Raw genomic sequence first — 22,703 nt, 5'->3', positions numbered from 1 at the left:
ATGTGGAAATTTATGCAGTAACAAAGCTCAGTTGCTTTACTGAAGTGTCGGATTACATGATTTTAAACCAGGGCAAAGAGAGGAAGAGGTTTATTGAATAAAACTGTTTACTGCCTTTCCAGTACACAGCTGATTAACAAATGGTTGTACAGCTGTGTGCAATAAGATAGAGGCAGTCCCTACCTTTTGATAATTGTTACATAAGCTTTTCTTATTTATTCTGAGAGTGGTTTTCAAAAAGTTTATGTACTATGATTGAGGTAAGCGTTTCAGAAATGATTTAGGCAGCTCATGTTTGTGTACAAGATGTGCGTGTATTTGTGTGCCCTGTGCACACGTGTGTGCATGTGACTCGCACATCTCTTTGCACAAAGGATTTGAGGTAGTACAGGATGTCATTCTGGTTAAAAAGCCGCATCAGGTTACAGTCAGTTAATAGACCAGAGGCTGCATAATGCTCTCTTCAGCTTCGATTTCTTGAAATGTTACAAGATGAAGGAGGTGAGATTCTGGGACTTTTGATTTGCACTAGGGCAAAATCATTCCTTTGTGCTGAAGGGGAGTGAGGAGAACGATTTCATGGGAAAGGCAAGCTTTTAGAAACGTTTACTGTATAAGGTAATTCATAAAGATAAAAACTCTGTACTATCTTGCACTTGAAAACTACAATTTTTTTAAAAGGAATTGTTTATCAAAATTACAACTACAGGAATTAAATTAAAACACAAGGATAGGGTATGGCTGGCTGTCGGCATTGCCGACCTGGTTTCTGTCTGAGGTCTATTTGTACAGGTCAGGTGTTCTTCCTTCTTCTCCAGCAAGACTCAGCCTAGGCTTACCTAATGACCTGTTTTAATTGAGCCAACCACCTTCTGGAGGGGAGGAGCCAGAACAGAAATAGCTAGAATTTAATGTGAACAAGGGCATTGCTAAAGACCTCAAGTCAGATAGCTCCTACTTCTTATTTATGTTGAAACAGCGTAAACACTAAGCTTCAAGGAATGGCAATTAGTTATTTGTGACAAGGCACTACTTACATTCCTGGCTGAAAGCAACTAATACAAAGTCATCCTAACAAGAAGACAGTCATCCTGTTTTTATTGGGTGCGATTATAATCCATTCTTGTCCCATTATAATACGATGTAGTTGTCTTTAGATGAGTAGAACTATGTTGAGGAATTTTGTAAAAAACGAAAGCTGATGACTTGAGGCTCCTCGCTAGATATTGGGTTGGCCAAAAAGTTCGTTTGGGTTTTCCGAAAATCTTATGGAAAAACCCGAATGAACTTATTGGCCAACCCAATATTTTGGAAGAATTTGGAGGGGGAAATGTAGTGACTAAGAGCACAGGCTTTGGTAGCAGACCAAGGTATGACTTCTCTTCATTTTAATTCTTTGTAAACTGGGGGTAATAATAGGTCCTACCTCAAGTATGGTATGTGAACTATTTACCAGATGTATTAGTTTTCCTGTTGCAATTGTAACAAATTATCAAAAAGTGAGTGGCTTAAAACAACACAAATTTATTATCTTAACAGTTCTGGTGGTCTGAAGTCCAAAATGCATCTCACTAGGCTAAAGTCAGTATGTGTGGAGGGCTGCATTTCTTTCTGAAGGCTCTAGGGGAGGATCTGTTTTCCTGCCTTTTCTAGCTTCTAGAGGCTTCTAGAGGTTTCTGGCTACAGCCCTTGGCTGGTGGCCCACTGCCATCTTCAGGGCCAGCAATGGCCGATCAAGTCTTTCTCACATGCATCACACAGGCACTGACCCTCCTGTCTCCCTCTTCCACTTAGGAGGACCCTTGTGATTACACTGGGCCCACCAGGTTAGTTTCCCATCTCAAGGCCAACTGATTAGCAACCTTAATTCATTTCATCTGCATCTCAATTCCATCTACAACCTTAATTCCCCTTAGCTGCTTAAGGTAACATATTCACAGGTTTGGGGGATTAGGACAAGGGCACTTTTAGGGGTTATTATTCTACCTACCACACCAGAGTACCTGCCACGAAGCAACACAGGGAATGTTAGTTTTTGCTATTCTTGATCCCCCATAAAGAAAGAAACCCTCTCTGAATGTTTTTTGTTGTTTAAATAAGAAGACGCCAACTGACCAATGTCCCAGAGACCAGGTGAGTGTAGAACCTCCCACACTGTGTTTCAACACCTTCTACAAACATAGTTTTGGCACTCTGCCTTTAAAGCTGAAAAAGAACAGGATCGTTATGTCTGACCTAAATACACATGGTCTAGAGCTTTCCTGTTCTCTTCTTTCTCTACACTTTTTCCTTTCTTGAGGATATTTTCTGCAGTGGTATCAACTCACCTGTATGTAGCTGACTCCCCCAAAATAGAACTGGGTGCTAACTTTTCTGTTAAGCTTAAGGCACCACACGTCCAGCTGGAGCTGAGCGACTGCCCCCTAAGAGTCTGTGGGTCCCCGGAAACACCTGAGAATTCAAATGACCATTTTTGACTCAAGCCATCTCTTCCTGCCCGCTGGTTGCAAGGGCAACATCACTCTCTCTGCCCCGCAGACGTGAACACTGGGAGTCACGTGTCTCCTGTGCTCCCTGACACTCTCACAAGTCCTCTCCAGTCGTCTTCCTCACTGGTGCTATCCAAGTTCGAGCTTCTTGTGCCCTTGTCTAGACCGTGACATAGCCGCCTGTCTCCTGCTTTCCTTCCTTCACTGATGTATGTCACCGCTTCCAGGAAGTCTCGGGTCCCTCCTCTCCGTCTCTTCTGCCTTAAATCAATCCTTCTGCCTTGAATCAGGCCTTCTGCTTTGTAGTAAATCAGTCCTTGTCAGCATGCTGAAGGGCTCAGGGAATTATTTTTAAGCACCTACCATATGGTAGATATTGCACTTAGACATGTTACATATGTTATCTCATTTAATCCTAATTTAATGCCCTGGCAGGTACGTGCTATCTCTCCTTTGTTACTAGCGAGGCAACTGGGGGATAGAGAGCTTTATGTAATTCAGCCAAAGCAACACAGAAAGCAGCAGAGAGAGAATTCAAACTCAGAAGTGTCTGATTTCAAAGCCCCTAATTTTACAGCTTTATACTGGAGCCCCACCATTTGATTTTGTTTTTAAGGTTCTAAAACAGATACCTTATGAAGGTACACCCAAGTTCACATACTTTTGGGGCAAATCTTCCAGTAGCCTAATGACAAACGTATCATGGTTTGGTCATCTTGGTGGTGGTTTCCGAGGGCAGATAAGGACTGCTATGTGTACTATTTTTTATCAGAGATTTAAGACGTATCAAATCTTTGCCTTTGACGTGGCTTGCAGATTAACCCAGGTCCATTTCTCATATCTAAAAAAAGAGGGATGGGAAGCGAGGAAGCCATTTGCACAGCTATGGGTGGCTTTGAACGATGTGAAGTCAGGACTATTGTGGAGGTAAATAATTCTGATAAATCTGTTTCTTTTCCATTAAAGATCAACATTCAGTGACAAGCCAAAACACGCTTCTCTTCTTTGACCAAAACACCCACAAAGGAAACAGAAACCAGTTTAGCAACTTTGCAAGTGGGTGCGAAAGGATTCCTATAAATAAAGCCTCCCATTGTGCAGCTCTGGTCCTGTTAGGTTTGGAATGCTGATGGTTTATATCGTCCTACTCTGAGCTCTTACTGACAACCTACTGAATTTAGCTCTAGCTGATACTTTGGTGCGTTACATTTTTTAGAATTATAATTTTGATACTTCTTAAAGGTGACTTTAATAGTAAAGTCTACTTTACAGAATGGACTTTGTCACCTTCCACCACTACCCTCCATCCTTTCCTTATCAATTACTTTCCTAAAGGGAGAAAAAAATATATATAACTCAAATTAGCTGATCTTGGGAATTCCCTGGCTGTCCAGTGATTAGGACTTAGTGCTGTCACTGCCGAGGGCACAAGTTCAATCCCTAGTCCATGGAACTAAGATCCCACAAGCCTCGAGGCCAAAAAAAAACAAAAAACAAAAAAGAAACAAACAAAAATTAGGTGATCTTAAGAACAGGAAGAATGTTCCCTGGGGGCTTAAGAAGCTTTATTGCTCATAAAAAAGCATCAAAGCAAATACTATACAGAGGAGGTCAGTTGGACAACTCTTTTTTATTCATGTGATAGCTTTGCCTTTATGTAGATGATAGGACTCATAGAATTAAAAAAAAAAGCTGCAGGAGATGGACTTCAGTAACATAAAGAAATATTCTTTCAAACCTTATTACTTCTTTTATAGGAAGGAAAATCAAACAAAATCAACTACTTAACGTGACTCTTAGACTTTTGTGTAATTGTGAAAGCCAAACTTAGCAGAAGAAATCAACCTTAACTTGAGAATTAAAAATGCTGTCTGGAGTCATTATTGGGTCAGTAGTCAAAATTGGACTGCAGACAACAATCATATAAAAGTATTCTGTCAATGTGAAATTGACCAAATTGAAAACTGCATATTCATGGGTATGCATGAATATCCCTATTCATAGGAAGTATACACTTGAGTATTTAGGGCCAAAGCCATGATGCATGTAACTTACCCTCAAATGGTTCAACAAATATATACATTATGTGTGTGTGTGTGTGTATACATATATGTCAGAGAGAGAAGAGAAAGAGAGGGAGAGCACAAATGTAAAACAAATGGGATAAAATATTAACAATGGCTGAATCTAGGTAAAGAATATATGAGAATATGTTTGCCCTAAGCAATATTAATTCACATCCATGAGCAGATTATGTTCGAATCTAAATTTCCAGCTGAGAAGATTATCATAAACTTTAGACCTACAACTGTTTACTAGACATCTACTAGGATATTCCACAGGTATTTCAAAACCAACCTTTCCACAGTTGGTTTTCTAATGCCCCCATTTAAAGCTGAGCTCCCTTCAGTATTCTCTGGTACCAAAATAGGTTCTTTCTTCTACCACCCCAAGCACATCTCCGCCATCAACACAGCTATAATCACTCAAGAAATCCTAGCTATTCTAACCTGTAAAATGTCTTCGATTGGTTCACTTCTTTCAGTCCCTTCTGTCATTATTGAGCTTCATATATCACATGGATTATAATCATCACCTCCTAAGACCACTCTTACATTCAGGATGTGTCCCCCTTCAATCCATCTCCTGTATTGGGGCTAATTTTTAGAGTTCAAGTCTGATCTTATTAATGCTCTCCCTATTGCCCTCAGATTAAAATCTAAATTCTCAGTGTAATTTACAGGACACATGAAGGCCCTGGTTCCTGCTTATTTCCCTAATCTCATATCTCTCCTCTCTCTGTACCATAATTTATCATATCTTCTCCTATAGCATGCTACTGTCACACTGGACTTCTTGCAGTTGAAGCTTCCTCAGCAGGCCTTTTCCCCTGTAGTCTCTCTGCCTTGAGTACTTACTTTCCCTTTCCCCTGTTCCCACCTACCTTTTCAACACATGATCCTGTTTGCCTAATTTATTTCTCTCTTTAAATCTCAATTTAGACAACATTACTCTAGGAAAGACTCATGACACCCCAAGTCTGAGCACATCAGTAATTAGAAGCAAATTTAAAATAAAATAGCAATAGAATTATTATTATGAATACATATTTTTAATCTAGCATAAAGCATGTACACATTCATTCAGTCTAAACCTTAATAGGTTTTCCACAAGTACTCATTGGACGTCTGTTATATGCCCAGCAACTTCTAGTTGGGCCATTGAATAGATATTCCTTGGTCCCCTTCAATGTTCCAGACATTGTTTTGATTGTGGGGACTATAGCAATGAACATTCTTAGAGCTTAAATTCTAGTAGGGGGCCATCTGTATATCTTCTTTGGAGAAATGTCTATTTAGATCTTCTGCCCATTTTTGGATTATATATACAGATGGCCTACAGACACATGAAAGAGTGCTCAACATCATTAATCATTAGAGAAATGCAAATCAAAACTACAATGAGATATCATCTCACACCGGTCAGAATGGCCATCATCAAAAAATCTAGAAACAATAAATGCTGGAGAGGGTGTGGAGGAAAGGGAACACTCTTGCACTGTTGGTGGGAATGTAAATTGATACAGCCACTATGGAGAACAGTATGGAGGTTCCTTAAAAAACTACAAATAGAACTACCATACGACCCAGCAATCCCACTACTGGGCATATACCCTGAGAAAACCATAGGTCAAAAAGAGTCATGTACCAAAATGTTCATTGCAGCTCTATTTACAATAGCCAGGACATGGAAGCAACCTAAGTGTCCATCGACAGATGAATGGATAAAGAAGATGTGGCACATATATACAATGGAATATTACTCAGCCATAAAAAGAAATGAAATGGAGGTATTTGTAGTGAGGTGGATGGAGTTAGAGTCTGTCATACAGAGTGAAGTAAGTCAGAAAGAGAAAAACAAATACAGTATGCTAACACATATATATGGAATCTAAGGGAAAAAAAAAGAAAAAAGGCCATGAAGAACCTAGTGGCAAGACGGGAATAAAGACACAGACCTACTAGAGAATGGACTTGAGGATATGGGGAGGGGGTGGGGTGAGATGTGACAAAGTGAGAGAGTGGCATGGACATATATACACTACCAAATGTAAAATAGATAGCTAGTGGGAAGCAGCCGCATAGCACAGGGAGATCAGCTCGGTGCTTTGTGGCCGCCTAGGGGGGTGGGATGGGGAGGGTGGGAGGGGGGGAGATGCAAGAGGGAAGAGAGATGGGAACGTATTGTATATGTGTAGCTGATTCACTTTGTTGTAGAGCGGAAGCTAACACACTATTGTGGGGCAATTATACTTCAATAAAGATGTTTGAAAAAAAAAAAATTCTAGTAGGGGGGACTATGCAGAAACATATAAAGGTATCATATCAGTTAGTGATGTGTCATGAAGGAAACAACATGTAAGGGGGTGCTTCCCTGGATACTGTCGTGAGAAATGACCTCTCTAAGGAAGAGCTATGTGAACAGGGACTTAAATAAGATGAGGGAGCAAGGTCAGGCCAATGTCTGGGGAGAGCATTCTAAGGAAAGGGGAACCACAAGTACAAAAAGTGTTAGGACAGGAGCATGCTTGGTGTGTTCAAAGAACAGCAAAAAGGCTGCATATGTTAAACTCAGTGAGCAAGAGGGGGTGACGATGGAAATGAGTTCTTAGGCCGGATCCTGTGAGTAGTGAATCCACTCTGTCAGGTCTGATTTTGTCTGAGTATTGATTTCAGTTGTCCTCATGGTTCTCTACTTTGACTGAGAACACAAACTAGATTGCATTTTGTGAGGAAGAAAGGATATTGGGGACCAAGGACAATGGGAGGAGAGTCCCATCTAGTTCAAAGATGTTGCCCTTAAAGAGAATTAAAGAGCCAGAATTGGACAGACCCTGGAGAACTGTAAGGGTGATGTCAAAAGGTGCTCTGCTTAAAAGCCTAAGTACCTCCCTATTGCCCTCAGATTAAAATCCAAATCCTCAGTATAATTTACAAGGCACAAAAAGATTCTTTCAAGCTGGTGGAGCAAAGCCTTTGTTCCATATAAAGTAGCAGTGCTGGGCAGACAGCCTGGACATCCCAAATATCCTCCTTTTGCTGTTTCCCATCCCCATTCTTTCCTGACTATTCCAAAATTAGCTTAGTCAAATCTAGGCTTTTTTTTTTTTCCAGCCATTAAATGGTGATGGAGAGTACTTTTGCTTTTGAACTATAGAAATGACTTTTGTCAGGAAGTGTAATAGATTGTTTTAAAAAATAAAATAATGAATTCCAGTTTTTACATCAATTTCCAGCCACATAGTCTAAATAGATCAAATATAGTGTAATTTTAATTTCTACACTACATATGGTAAACATATGTGAAAACAAAAGCTAAAAGGTCATTCTGATTTTCAAGAGGACTAACTTGTTTCTGACCAACATGACTGAGAGATCTTGAATTATATTCTTAAATGATACCTATTCCATTTCCTTTTCTTATTGATCAGTCACTAATCATTTCATTGTTTTTCTCTTTTATAATCTTCTGCTTGATCTTTGTTGTTTCCACTTCTCAATGTCCATAATCTTAATGATTGTCTCCCTTTTGTTGAAAAACAATTATATGGCATATAGTTCATATCTGGGGAAATTTTTTAATAATTATAATAAAGTAAAAGTTTAAGATATACACTATTAGACAATGTCCAAGGCACCATTGATTTGTTTTTAATATTTATTTATTTATCTATCTATCGATCTATTTATTTATTTATTTTTGGCTGTGTTGGGTCTTCGTCGCTGTGCACAGGCTTTCTCTAGTTGCCACGAGCAGGGGCTACTCTTCATTGTGGTGCACGGGCTTCTCATTGTGGTGGCTTCTCTTGTTGCGGAGCACGGGCTCTAGGCGCCACGGGCTTCAGTAGTTGTGGCACGCGGGCTCAGTAGTTGTGGCTCACGGGCTCTAGAGCACAGGCTCGGTAGTTGTGGCGCACGGGCTTAGTTGCTCCACGGCATGTGGGATCCTCCTGGACCAGGGCTCGAACCCGTGTCCCCTGCATTGGCAGGCGGATTCTTAACCACTGCGCCACCAGGGAAGTCCCAAGGCACCACTGATTGATGTAACTATTTTAATCAAACACTAACCTTAACATAATTCTTTTAGGCTATAATAATTTTCATGTACTGTGTAACTTTTTATGTGTGGAATCATTCATTTTCTTGGTTAGACTTTATTATAGGAGCTTGAAATCAAGCTTAAAACTCATTTGTCATTATGAACTGAGGGTTTTTTTCCTTTATTTCCTTTCTGCATCTCTTTTCTTATGACAATTTTGAAATTTCAAAATCAGGTAGTTAAGGAAAGCTTTGTTTTGAAGAGTTCATCCTAATAAATTTCTATATTATAAAGAATGTTGTATTAACATGGCTTATCTTGATACGGCTGGCAATATGTGAAATACCTACACCTACTTTTATAGCTTTCTCTTTATAATGATAATTTAACAAGCTAGCATTTATTGAGTACTTATTCCATGCCAAGTACTATTCTGAGTTTCTCTTATGTATTAAAGCACTTAATCCTCATAGCAGCCCTATGAGGTAGGAAGTATTAAAATCCTAGTTTTACAGGTGAGAAAACTGAGAGGCAGAGAGGTTAATAATTTACCCCAGGCCTCATGGCTGGAAAGTGGAGGCTGGAACCCAGGCAGACTGGCTCCAGAGTCTTAACTGTTGATCACTCTGCAATATTTACGTTAGCTGATACAGCCCAGAGAAAGGAGACAAGCTGACCATTTAGTGCAGATTGCTGAGAAATATAACAGGAGGGGAAAATAGAACAGAAATTGTGCTCCCTGCTCAATGGGAGACATTTTTCCCAAGGGAAAAACACAGAACTTGGGGCTTTTTTCCCTTCAGTCAGAAAGTATGTTCACAAGGAGAAAGAAGAAAATTAAAAAGACTGTGTATATCAGGTTACTGAATCGCCACTGTAACTCCAGTGTTTGGCAAAGGCTTCCCTCAAACACTAGTTGCTCAGTAAACAGCATTAATTTTGTTACGTGCTACCTGATCTGGTTTGGTGAAAGCTCTTTTAGGCAAACTAAACTTATGAGGCATTTATTTCCATGAAGACTAGTACACTTGAAATACCCTACATATACCCAACAATAATCGCTACTGTAAGCAGTTCAAATTTTCTTTTAAAAATCACTCTTAAACACCCTTTCTCTTCTAAAAGAAAATTAAATACTTGATAAGTAGCCTTTCTCATAGAGAAGTGGATATTTTCTCTCCACCAGGGAACATTGCCTTTCCTTGCATTCATCCCCTGGGAAACCTTTGTTTTAGAACTGACACCACTGATCACTCAACATCTTAACCACATTTGTTTGGCAGTTCACCTGAGGAGGAAAGTGTTCTTTTTGTGTTCTGTAGCATGCATTTTGATAAGGGTGCACGCCACAAGTAAAATTCACATCTCAAGTTAAGGTTGTATCCTTGGCATTGTAATGTGATATTAGCAAAAGTGCTTTTATAATCCTACCTGCCAACAATTAACATCTATAAATAGGAAGACCACAAGATTCTGAAATTACCCAAGTACTGGAAAGACTATTTTTTCATTAATTTTCCTTTAGCAAAGGATCCTATCCTTACCATCTTCAAAAAAAAGTTCAGTTTGAACAAGCCCTAATTGTGTAATCAAGCAGATTTATCCATCTCATAGAAATAAAACAACAAATTTTTACATTTAAAGTCACATTATTTGCTGGAGAGGGTATGGAGAAAAAGGAACCCTCCTACACTGTTGGCGGGAATGTAAATTGGTGCAGCCACTATGGAGAACAGTATGGAGGTTCCTTAAAAAACTAAAAATAAAGCTGCCGCATGATCCAGCAATCCAGAGAAAACGTAATTTGAAAAGATACATGCACCCCAATGTTCATAGCAGCACTATTTACAATAGCCAGGACATGGAAGCAACCTAAATGTCCATCAACAGATGAATGGATAAAGAAGATGTGGTATATATATAGAATGGAATATTACTCAGCCATAGAAAAGAATGAAATTTTGCCATTTGCAGCTACATGGATGGACCTAGAGATTATCATACTAAGTGAAGTAAGTCAGAAAGAGAAAAACGAGTATCATATGATATCACTTGTATGTGGAATCTTTAAAAAATGATACAAATGAACTTATTTACAATACAGAAATAGACCCACAGCCATAGAAAACAAACTTATGGTTACCAAAGGGGAAAGGGAGGGAGGCATAAATTGGGAGTTTGGGATTAACATATACACACCACTGTATATAAAGTAAACAACAAGGACCTACTGTATAGCACAGGGAACTAAATTCAGTATCTTGTAATAACCTATAGTGGAAAAGAATCTGAAAAAGAATATATATATATATGTGTGTGTGTATATATATAGCTGAATCACTTTGCTGTATATTTGAAACTAACACAACTTTGTAAATCAACTATACTTCAATAAAAAATAAAATAAATTAATAAGGAAAAAAGTCACATTATAATGAACAATAATGTACTGTATGCAAAATTTTACATGTTAACATGTTAAGTGTTGGAATTCAAATAAGAGACACACATATATCAAACACACTTGTGAAATGGTCATATGAAAAGTACCTATGTAAACAAATATCTATATATGTGTCATATCTACACAAAGTACGTATGTCCCAGTATGTTGTCATTTGCTCTTTCTTATTTGCTCACATTAGGAATCTGATAAGAACTAGACTGTGTGGTAAGAACGTTATGTTCTTACCACAATAAAATTGAAGAAAAAAAAACCTTTCAACGAAATAAAATGTCTCATTATCACGAATTGATCAAACTACATGATGTATAATATAAGGCAAATCAATCAAGAAGTAAGATAGGAAATACATTTTTAAAAAACTGGAAAAAGAATCTAGAATAAAAACTGGAGGTTATGTAGAAGCAGTGGCATTCCTGACCACAGCACTAAAAATATTTTAAAAACAGAGCTTCTTAGCAGCCTGGATCCCAAAGTTGATGGACAGCTAAGAGGAAGCAATGCCCAAGAGCCAGTATTTATTCTTTGGAAACTATGTCATCAGTTGCCTAACGGACGGTTCTAAGCACAATTAAAAGATTGACTTGGTCTTACAAAACCTTGAAAGAACTACACTTAGCTGACAAGTGAGTCAAATCTAGTTCCTATCAGATTCCTAGTGAAAGCAAATACGAAAGCGCAAATGACAAAATACTGGGAAATATGTCTTGTGTAGATATGAAATGTATATAGATATGGATATTTGTTTATACAAGTACTTTTCATATGGCCAGTTTACAAGTGTATTTGATATGTGTGTACGTCTTTATACTTCTATTATTTGAATTCAAACACAATGCAGATATAGATAGCATTACCATCTATGTGAGATGTAAATGTATAAAAGCCCCCCTTTTCCTTTTTCTGCAGATCCTGAAAACCATATGTTTATGTTTTGTCTAGGGTTTTTTGTGAGTCTCTTCTTCTAATATAAAGTCTTGATTTAAAAAAAGAGCCAGTTCATTCCTGCTTTCTACCTGCTTGCTGTTGTTTCCAGGAGTCTGCAGCTATGCTAAATTATTTGAAGGTGAACATTAGAGCAACTTCAAAACACTTCTGCCCTCTCTTTTTGCTCACCATATAAAGCTGCAAGGATACATTGTCATTAAGTTTCTATACATAGCTAACTCCACAAAACTTTGAGAATAAGCAACATCTCCCAGGGTGGTTGTGTGTATAACTAGAGAATATTAGTTGAAGCACTTGTAAATGATAAAGCCTTACCTACATGTAAGGCATTGTTTAGCATTAGCATTACTCTTATGTAGAATGGTATCTAGGACTGGAATAAGCCAGTCGTATCGTTAAGGAATGGAATAGAAATTAATAGCTGTTAAAACACTTATAGCGGAGTGCCAGGAACTTTACCAGAAGTTTTACATAGGTTGTCTTATTTAATTAATAGCATTCATATGGAATACTGCTGGAACCCTTAAAGGAGCCAAATAGTTTGTGGTGGATACAACGGTAGCTCCATAGAGAAGATGAGATATCATAATTTTCATTTGAGAATGAATTATATTGCCAGTTTATACCATTTTCCTCTGAAATCATGTTGGTTTGATCCGGTTCTTTACTAGCCAATGAATAGCTTATTATGGAACTGTCAGAACTTGGCAAAGGCCGTAAGTTCTGTGCTGCACGCAAAATCTTGGTCTTACTGTATTACATAGAGATGCCAGTGTCATGAACTGGTGGTAATATGAACTCCGTTTTCTTTATAATCATTGTCAGTTCATCACAATGTACTGCACGCAGTTTTCAATGACTTGTATATTTTTTTAACTTGCCCCTGGAGCCCGCCTATTTTGGCAGTCAGTAGACCTTGGACTTGCGAAGGGTTTTTATCTACTGAGTTGACATTTTCTCTTCCTGATGATAATAATCCCTACGCACCAAATAGAATACAGTATTATCATATGTTTATATCTCAGTGAGCTGCCATTGAAGGATTCCATAAAAATGTGAGGACCGGGGAGAATAAAAGGGAAACATCCACCAAAATCTTCTCCAGGATTCTCAAGTTTAAGTGTATGCACAGGGAGTCAAATAGAGCCAGGCTGTGGACCGTGCCACTTGCTTTTAAAGGACTGACACAGAATGTGAATTAAGGGGAGGTGGGCGGCAGGTAGGGAGAGGGAGTTATTATGACTCATTCATTCATTCAGTTACTAAGTTTCCACACTATTACAGGTGCTGTTACGTTCTCTCTTCTTGTCCTAACAGGGCAAAAACACAGAAGGAAATAACTGTAATGCAAAGTAGTGTGTACTATATCATGACAATGCAGATGGAGGTTCTGGAGAAAAAAAAAAAAATCAAACTTAGGTTTGGACAGTGAGCTAACAGCATTTAAATATCTGTAAAGGTATAAAACACCAATCAGGTTAGGACCCAGCCTTATCAGATCTGCTGAGTCTCAGTGCTGTTAGGAGTACATAATAGAGATTTGTTAAAGGTGGCTGAGCCATTGATTCACTTTAAGATAAGAAACGTACAGAAGTTAGATACTGAGTTCTGTTATCTCACTCCATGATAGACTTAGAGGGTCCACTTAGTAGTGTATTATGTAGAGCATGCTGGCACTGTTTCGAGAATGTTCAGTGAACCAAGAGGGAGGCTTACGCAGCCAGGAGGCGATACAGTGGGTTTACCGTGTGCAGAAACAGAAACCTTTGAGACTCGAACACTGCCACCAGAGGTCAGGGCCGGGAGTAGAGGGCACTCTCCCAGAAAGGAAGTGTTGTATTACCCGGGGAAGCACAGGAACCAAAATCCCCGTCCTCTCTTCCTGAGAGCAGCACTTTGCTGGCTGAGTAGGGGTTGAAGGGAGGACCTCAGAAATGTTCTGCGCACGTAAAGGTATGTGTAAGTGCTCTCAGCTTTAAACAAGTCATTTTAGAAGGTCAGAGAAAGGTGACTTTGTTATATTTTCAAAATCCAGATGAGCTATATGGATCTGTTGGTTACTACCTCCAGGAAGGGAATGTTTGCTGGGGGCAATCAGGAGGGAGTGACTCTGTTAAAATACTAATCTGAATATAGGATATGAAAAAGACTTTCTGTGCAACTACATTATTTGTCTAGGATTTGCTGTAGGTGCAGCTGCTGTGATTCTATATGGAGGCCCTACCAGAAATAGATTCAAACATAGTGATATTGGGTCTGTTTTCATGTCCAGTGGCCATTTATATATGTCATTAGTGACTTCTTTCATTCATTCATAGGAAATGAAATTTGTCAGTAAGATTTCCATATTGCCTTATCTTGCCCTTAACTGAAAGGTTGTGCACAACTAGGGTAATGATAGTGATTAAGTCACACGCTTATGCGTGTTCTCTGGGTTTCAAAGACTGGTAATGCATTTCATTAGGCTCTCCTAACCATCCTCTTAAAAGTTTGCTTAAATATCTTTGTTTTCCTTTGGCATTTTATTGAAATAAGTCTTTTAGGCTCCACAGAAATGCGGAGGGAAATCAATAGGAGGTTTTTGTCTTTTTTTTTTTTAAGTTTTGGTCAAACAAGTCAAAATAACATTATCATTGATGGGTCGACCTATACTTCTAAATGGAAGGCATAAAGATATAAAAAGATCTGAGGCACATAAGTAACCTCTTTGATTTTTAATGGCGTGCAGCAGATGGAATTTATTATTGACTTTTAAAAATGAAATTGCTCTGCATTATTATTTATTTATAGTTGTTCCTTTTAAAAGAAGTAATTACCATTGCTAGGTTACTTTTTCCTCAATCACAAGCAACTATGTAACAGTATCAGAATGTATAATATAGTTTATCACTTAGTCTTGAAGCCTAATGATGCTACAGGATATTATCCCTTTCAAATTAGCAATAAATTTATGAGCATATAATGCATGGCTAAAAGGTTGAGTATCTTTTCTTCTTATTTGGTTAATTGCAAAAGCAATTATTTCATATTACAGGGTAATTTATTTATGAAAATCTCACTGCAGAAACAGAAATGTTTTTAATTAGAAATAAACAATCTAATTTCATTTTTCCAGTTCAGCACACAGATTTTGTGCTTATAATCATAATAATATGCAAAATGCCCAAGTTAAATATTTAGATGATTGGTTTCAGCCCAAACAACTTTTTAACGTTAATCACAGAATCTAAAACTTTTAAGTCATCAAGAATGTTGATAACCAGTCATAACAAAATTTAATTTCCAAGCAATGCCCAATGTTTAAGCAGTTACATTTAGCTCAAATTTGAGAGGTATCAAAAGTGTCCAAGTTTTCAGTCTTTGTGATTTAAACAGTATACAAGAATGGAAGAATTTTCAGGGTTAGACTCTAGATGTTACAAAAATGTTTGAAGCCCTTTTTCAAAGCTGTTGTTTCAAAGAATCATTTCACATACAGCCCAGCAATTAATAGGATCAGGAGATCTGTGCGCACAGGATTCAGACCACTCATGAATTTCAGTGAAGCTCCTGGAGAGGTTAGACCCCTCCTTCCATTCTTCCTACCGGTCCTCCAAGCCATCCTCCCCTCCCCCAGCTGCTTCCTCCTCTTTATTCCTCTATCTCCTCCTCCTTCCTATACCTCATAACCCCCTGGCACTTGCACACCCAGACATCTTTTTTGCACAGGCAGATTTGTTTTCTCCAACCAGTGGTCATCATTGTGAAACTGAAGGATAGCAATTAATATTTCATATGTAGCACTTAAGCCTCTTCACTGAGATTATGCATTTCGCTTCTTTATACCCATCCATAGGCACTTAATAAATGCTTATTGATTGTCTAGTTAGGTTATATTGACTGATTTTGAGAATTCCCATACCCTCCGCAGTTACCAGTACTATATTTCCTGGATTCTAAGATGTACCTTTTTTCACATTTTGATTTTTTAAAATCTCAAAATATCTTATGATCAATGGCTTATCATGGTTTAATTGACAGGGTTTTGTTTTTTGTTTTTTGTTTTTTCTCTTGGTGGTGCATCTTATAATAAATGCAGTCTTGATGAAATATGGCAGTAAAAATTATAGATAAATGCATTACTTGTATAATGTGCTAAATGCTGTGCATTTCACATTCAAACTCTGTAAGAGTATTCTCTTTCTGTTATGTAGCTTATCCATGGCCAATTTTGGTCTCTTCTCAGTACCTTCCTCCACCCTAATTCCCTTGCGCTGTGGTTCTCCCTGTTCTTGGGCAACTGTCTTGACTGAAAACCTCTGGAAAATACTCAGAGAATTTTTAGTAATATAATTACCAATATTTAACTGTAATGAAATGGAAAGGGTACAGTTTTTTTTTTTAAATAGGAGCACACCGTTTTTTGTTTGTGTGTTTGTTTTTTATTTTTGGCTGTGTTGGGTCCTCGTTTCTGTGCGAGGGCTTCCTCTAGTTGCGGCAAGCGGGGGCCACTCTTCATCGCGGTGCGTGGGCCTCTCATTATCGTGGCCTCTCCTGTTGCGGAGCACAGGCTCCAGACGCGCAGGCTCAGTAATTGTGGCTCACGGGCCTAGTTGCTCCGCGGCATGTGGGATCTTCCCAGACCAGGGCTCGAACCCGTGTCCCCTGCATTGGCAGGCAGAGTCTCAACCACTGCGCCACCAGGGAAGCCCAAGGGTACAGTTTTTTAAAATTAAAGACGTGGTTCAAGTTATGGTTCTGCTCCTTTAAACTATATGTACTTAGTGATCCAGAATTGTTTTCAGAGTTTCAAATTACATATCTAAAGAATAGAAATCATATGAATAATTCCTTCACCATGATGTTGTTAGGACGATTTGTAAAAAATATTGGACCAGTAAAGATATTGAATACGAAATGTATATAAGAGCACTTGATAAACCATGAAGTACTGTTCAGCTATCAATTGTAGCATCAACATTAAACAAAACATTAGATGGTTGGGAAGAGGAAAGAAGGAGAAATTATAGAATTTATCCCAAATTAAAGAGAGTAAATTCTGCATTTTAATTATCATTGGAGATGATGATATGACCCATTAACTCACTGCCTGAATTAAAAGGAGAACTGTGAAATCTGTCTTCAGAGAACTTCCAACTTGCAGCGTTCAAGCTATTTTGAGTCCCAGTGCTGAATGCACGCCAGTCTCTGAGAACTTGTATCCTTTACTGAATTAGCAGAACTACAGCCCACAGCACCTCTGTGGCTTTAAAAATAAAAGAGGTTACTTAGATTCCCCAGTTCTTTTCCTGTCTTTCTTCCTTCCATTTAAGAGCCATATCGATCTGTAAATTACAGTAAGCCTTTGGAAAAAATAACATAAGCGTGTTTAACAGTGGATTTTGGAATCAGTATATGACAAAGAGTTTTGTCTAACTCCTCACCTTCAGAGGAAAACACGGTGGGAGGGGGTGGGGTGGGGTTTCCAGCAGTTATTGTTCTTTCTGTGTTTGTTTTAGTTGCTTGGTCTGGTCGAAGCAGCCAAACCGTATTGTCTATTTATTGGGTCCCCAGTGTTATTTATTTACCAGGCCCTGTTATACATAAAGACTTAAACTGAAATAGAATCGGCACATGAGCATACATTTTAATAGAGTCATACTTCCTACAGAAGGAGAGTTATAGGTATAAGCTAATGCCCACTGGGGGAAAAAAATACTGTAAGTCATAATAGTAATTATGGAAGGGCCCTACTCCCTGATCCCAGATATTCACAAAGGAGAAATGAAATTATGCAAAGTTAATTGAATCAAATGGAATCAGTCACATAGTTATTTCCATAGCCAGGACCCTTTTTCTGCCGTCAGGAAGATTCCAGATATTTTTAGCTTGAAATGTCATCTTACAATTCGCCAGTGAAAAATGAATTCTATAGAAGAACATAGAAACCAAACCTTTGCATAGAAACCAAAAGTGCTTTAAAAAAAAAAAAAAGCTGGTTAGGATATTTGTATGTATTTGAGCATTCTCTAATACTTACATTTCATTGTATTGGCTTTCACAGTTTCAAGAACATAAAATAACAATAAAAAATAAATGTCATCGTTGTATCTTCAAAATACAAGTACTTCCATGGTACTTAAAATAGTATTGTTGAATGTAAATTCCATTGCTATAGTGAGTATAAAGCACAAAGATTTTTTTTTGGAAGGTTAATATGTTTTGTGCATGTGTTGTTTTTTGAAGTTAGGGATACTTTCAAGAGGTAGGAGTAAAAAAGAGAAAAATACTGTATTAAAGGCACGTGCAGGTGAAAAGGGGGAATTGAAGGAGAGGGAATTGTGGTCATTACTTGAAAATCCTGTTTATCTCCTATACTTTAACATCCAACGGAGAGCCTTTCAGTATCTCATTTCAGTCACTTTATTTCCAAAGACCAAAAGTTTTAACTCTACTGTGAACATTTTCCCATCTAATAATATTCTGGGGGTTAATACATTTCCCATCTCAATTCATTAGTAGTTGACAACAAACACCTATATTGGGCTGACTTGGTACTAAGTACTATACTAAGTGCTTTACATATATATATATATATATATATATATATATATATATTGGAGTATAATTGCCTTACAATGTTGTGTTAGTTTCTGCTGTACAACAAGTGAATCAGCTATATGTATACCTATATCCCCTCCCTCTTGGACCTCCCTCCACCCCCATCCCACCCATCTAGGTCATCACAGAGCACCGAGCTGAGCCTCCTGTGCTATACAGCAGGTTCCCACTAGCTATCTATTTTACACATGGTAGTGTATGTATGTCAATCCTAATCTCTCGATTCATCCCACCCTCCCTTCCTCCCCCTGTGTCCACACATCCGTTGTCTACATCTGCGTCTCTATTCCTGCCCAGCAAATAGGTTCATCTGTACCATTTATTAACTCATTAACAGGTTAACACATTTTAGCAAAATTACATAAATCATGCATTAAGCATTTATTAGTATTTCAGTTCATGGAAGCACCCTTTTTCTAGTCGTTCAGGCCAGAAACGTTGCTACTCTTCCTTTTCCTCTTCCACTCTATATCTGATCAGCCCAGAGATTCTGCTAGCTCTATTCTCAAAATAAATCCAGAATCTGCCCAACTCTTAACCACCTGTGCTACTTCCTTCTAGGTCCAGACACCATCACCTTTCAACTGCATTATGGCAATAGGTCTCCCTGCCTCTGCCCTTGCTTTCCCCCATCGCCCCTCTACCAGTCAGCTTTCAGTAAGGCACCTGGAGGAATGCAGTTAAAACATGAATCTCACTGTGTCTTTCCTGTGTGCCCAAACCTCTTCAAGGGCTCTTCTCTCTCAGAGTAAAAGCCAAGCTGAAGTCCTCATCGTGGTGCACAGGGCCCTACCTGACACCCCGACACTAGTACACACACACACACAACTTCCTACAATTCACTGCACTCCAGCTACACTGGGCTTTTTGCTGTCCCTTGAACACACCAGACAAACTTCTTTCTTCCTCAAGGCTTTTACAAGTACTGTTCCCTCTGCCTCGGAGGCTCTCCCATAGAGACAGACGTGGCCAGCTCCCTTGCGTTCTTCAGTCTTTTATCAGGACTTTTCAGTGTGAACTTCCCTGGTCACCTTATCTAAAACTTTAAATCCCTCCAGCCCCATCACAGTTCATACCTTTCTTTGTTTATTATTTTTTTTCCTTAGCACTTATCACTAACACATGTATGTGTGTTTGTATTTATTTTGCTAACTGGAGTGCAAACCCTGTGAAGAAGGATTTTTTTGTCTTTTTTTTTCATATTCTATTCCTTGTACCCAGAGCAGAGCCTGGTATATAATATGTCCTAAATAAATATTTGTTGACTGTATCCTTGGATCAACCCTATTCATTGGGTACAATTATTACCCCCATTTTACAAACGAGGAAGTTAAAATGCAGGTAGATTAAGAAATTTACCTAAAGTCAAACAAGCTAAGTTAAGGGTCAGAATCAGGATTCAAACCCAAGACCTGGCTCCGGGAATCTGTGTTCAGACCACTCCACGTCCTTAATTAAGTGACTAAGTAGATTAATTGGAAAAATAGAACTATATGTAGATTCAGCTGTTCTCTGGGATTTTCTTCAATTAATTAAAATTTTCTTCAATTAATCAATTAATTAATTTCTTCAATTTTCTTCCACTTAAGTGAAAAATTGAGAGTTGCCTGGCTTAGCACAGCCAGGACACAGTGAAGCCTCTTTCCTCCATCACTTTTTGAATTTTTTTTCTAAAAAGAAGGTATGAATTTTTAACATAGAAAAATGTACAAATGACCCCAATTCCACTCATGTTGACATTCAAATAGTAATAATAAAGTAACATATGGGCAATGGTTAAAAAAAGAAAGGCAACACTGTGGAAAAATATAAAATGAAAGCATTTATTGAATGTTTACTATATTCTGTAATAAGTAAGTACAGGGACTCCATATTTGGTAATGCAAGTAGAATTTAACGAGCGGGACAGACACATATGCAGACAGTTATAATTATGCATTTCGTTAAGTGTCATGGTTGGGTTATGTATAATTCCGAATTGGAATTTAGAAGAAGAAACAGCAAATAGAGATCTGCTGACAGCTGAAAGCAGGGCCTTGGAGAGTGAGTCATGGGGCAAGTATGTAAATAGTGAGTGGAAAGGGATTAAATGCCTCAAGAAACACTTTTTGAAAGAGGAGGTTGGGGAATGCCAGCAATAAATGTGACATGTCACAGTTTTGCTTTTGATTATGGGACTCAGTGAGAGAGGATATTTTAAAATAGCATTACGTATGCTATAGAATAGAAATTACAGGCAAATCAGTTATCTGAAGGATGTATAAATACATATTGAATTTAATTAGTAAAAGGATATCTATCATTACTTATCCAAATGCATCATATGGAAAATTGTCAATTTCACATCCTTCCCTACCCACCTTGTTCCTCTGGAAAGTCAGGTTTCCAGCTGACCATGTCTCTCATTTGGCAAGGTCACTATGAACTTCCTGACTGTCATCCAAAGTGTTGGCAGTCTGATCTAGCTTAGTGACAGACTGCTTGGTTGTTACTAAGGTTCTCTGTAAAAAGGACACTGTGCCCTTACATGGTGGTGATTTCTCCACAAACAAGTAAAAAAGAAATAAGGTATTTAAATAATAAATGTTAAGAAGAAAATAGTATAGTGTTATGTGGTCACATGAGACTGGAGTGGGGTGGGCAGAGATACAGTTAGCTTGGATAATGATGGGGGCGTATCTCTGAGAATGTGTCATTAGAGTTGAGACCCAAATGATGAGAAGCTATACAAGGAACCAGGAGAATAGCTAACCAGATAGAGAGATAGCAAGTGCAAAGGTTGGGAGGTGAAAACGAATTTGGTTTGTTCACAGAACAGAAAGAACACGACTAGACAGAGTAGTAGTACAAGATGAGGTCTCAGAGTTCGCCAGTGACATGATGTACACTCATAATTAACCTTCATTTATGCCTAAGAGCATTGGAATTGTATTTCTTCTTTAAGTGTGTCTCAAGTGTAAATCTACTACTGTTTCTAGTAGAGAATAACTTGAATTTGCTCTTCACTGCATAATTTATAAAAACCTTTACATGCATCCTCATTTTACTTAAAATTCCTTAACATCCCCATGAAGTAGACAGGGCTAACTTTATTTCCATTTTACAGGGAAGGAAACTGTGGTATAAAAATGTTACATAACTTGCCTACAAAGATGTCTACAAAGCAACCCTTCCCCCACCTACAGACATTCATGTCATCTGATTCCACGTGCATCATCAATATTGTCCAAGAGTCAAAACTGTCTTTTAACCCAGAATTGAAATGAACTTGGGACTTTGGTATATCTAAAGGCTGCTCATTGCTGAAAAAAAGAGAAACAAAAAAGAACTGCTACAATGAATAAAAGAAGAGGTTTGCTCTAATAGCACGTGTGTGTGTGTGTGTGTGTGTGTGTGTGTGTGTGTGTGTTTTGTAGCATAAATTCTTTCAAGGCAAAAATATATTTTAAAAATTGAATAAACAATCTGGACATATTAGAAATATCTCAGGGCTACAGATATTAAGCTTGCTTATTAGAGGCAAGTCAAGGTTATGCAGTTAACCACATATTCTTTTTTTTAATTTTTAAAAATTAAGTTATGTAGAGGTATGATATTTACTGTCTCAGCCTATTAGCTAAGAAAACCCTTTTTCCCTTTTGTAGATTTGATGATTACATTTTTAACTAGTATTTCCTCTTTCTTGCTTACTATATTTATATTTTCAATTGTATTCCTACAAATGTCATTCTCTGTATGACATGGCCTTGATTGAAGTTTGACAGCTTTTCTCTTTTAATTAAGTCCTTTTTCATATTTTTAAATTAATTTGTTTATTTCTCCTTTGGTCTTCTGGTTTCTTAACACATCTGTCTGGATGATTAAATCTTGGTTATAATTTTTTTTTACTTTAAAAGTATCTCATTTTCTTAGTTTTTTAAAACTCATACACTTTTTTAAAACTTGAGATAAGTGTTTCATTTAAGGATGTCTTTTTTTCCCTTCTGCTTTATCTTCCAAGTTAAGGCTGATTTCCTCATTTAACATTGTAGATCCTTGTAATAATCAAAACAACCGCCACCACCAAGTCTTAAACTTGAAGAAAAGATCTCAGTTATTTTTCA

At 37.9% G+C, this 22,703-nt stretch overlaps 1 protein-coding gene across 7 annotated transcripts in view; it reads left to right on the top strand.

The window, feature by feature from the left end:
* Window positions 1–22,703, top strand: part of OXR1 (oxidation resistance 1) — a 458,270-nt gene that overhangs the window by 305,929 nt on the left and 129,638 nt on the right. The window contains exon 1 of one of the 7 annotated variants that reach the window (XM_007188766.3): window positions 13,920–13,953. The exons of the other annotated variants lie outside the window; for them this stretch is intronic. Within the exon in view, the coding sequence (XP_007188828.2) occupies window positions 13,935–13,953 (19 nt within the window). The 5' untranslated portion in view covers window positions 13,920–13,934. Of the gene's footprint in view, window positions 1–13,919; window positions 13,954–22,703 lie in introns of those variants that run through there. 7 annotated transcript variants of the gene reach the window in all.

This window comes from Balaenoptera acutorostrata, chromosome 17 (genome assembly GCF_949987535.1).
Source record: "Balaenoptera acutorostrata chromosome 17, mBalAcu1.1, whole genome shotgun sequence".
NCBI classification, from domain to species: domain Eukaryota; kingdom Metazoa; phylum Chordata; class Mammalia; order Artiodactyla; family Balaenopteridae; genus Balaenoptera; species Balaenoptera acutorostrata.
This window is presented reverse-complemented; position numbering and strand designations above follow the sequence as displayed.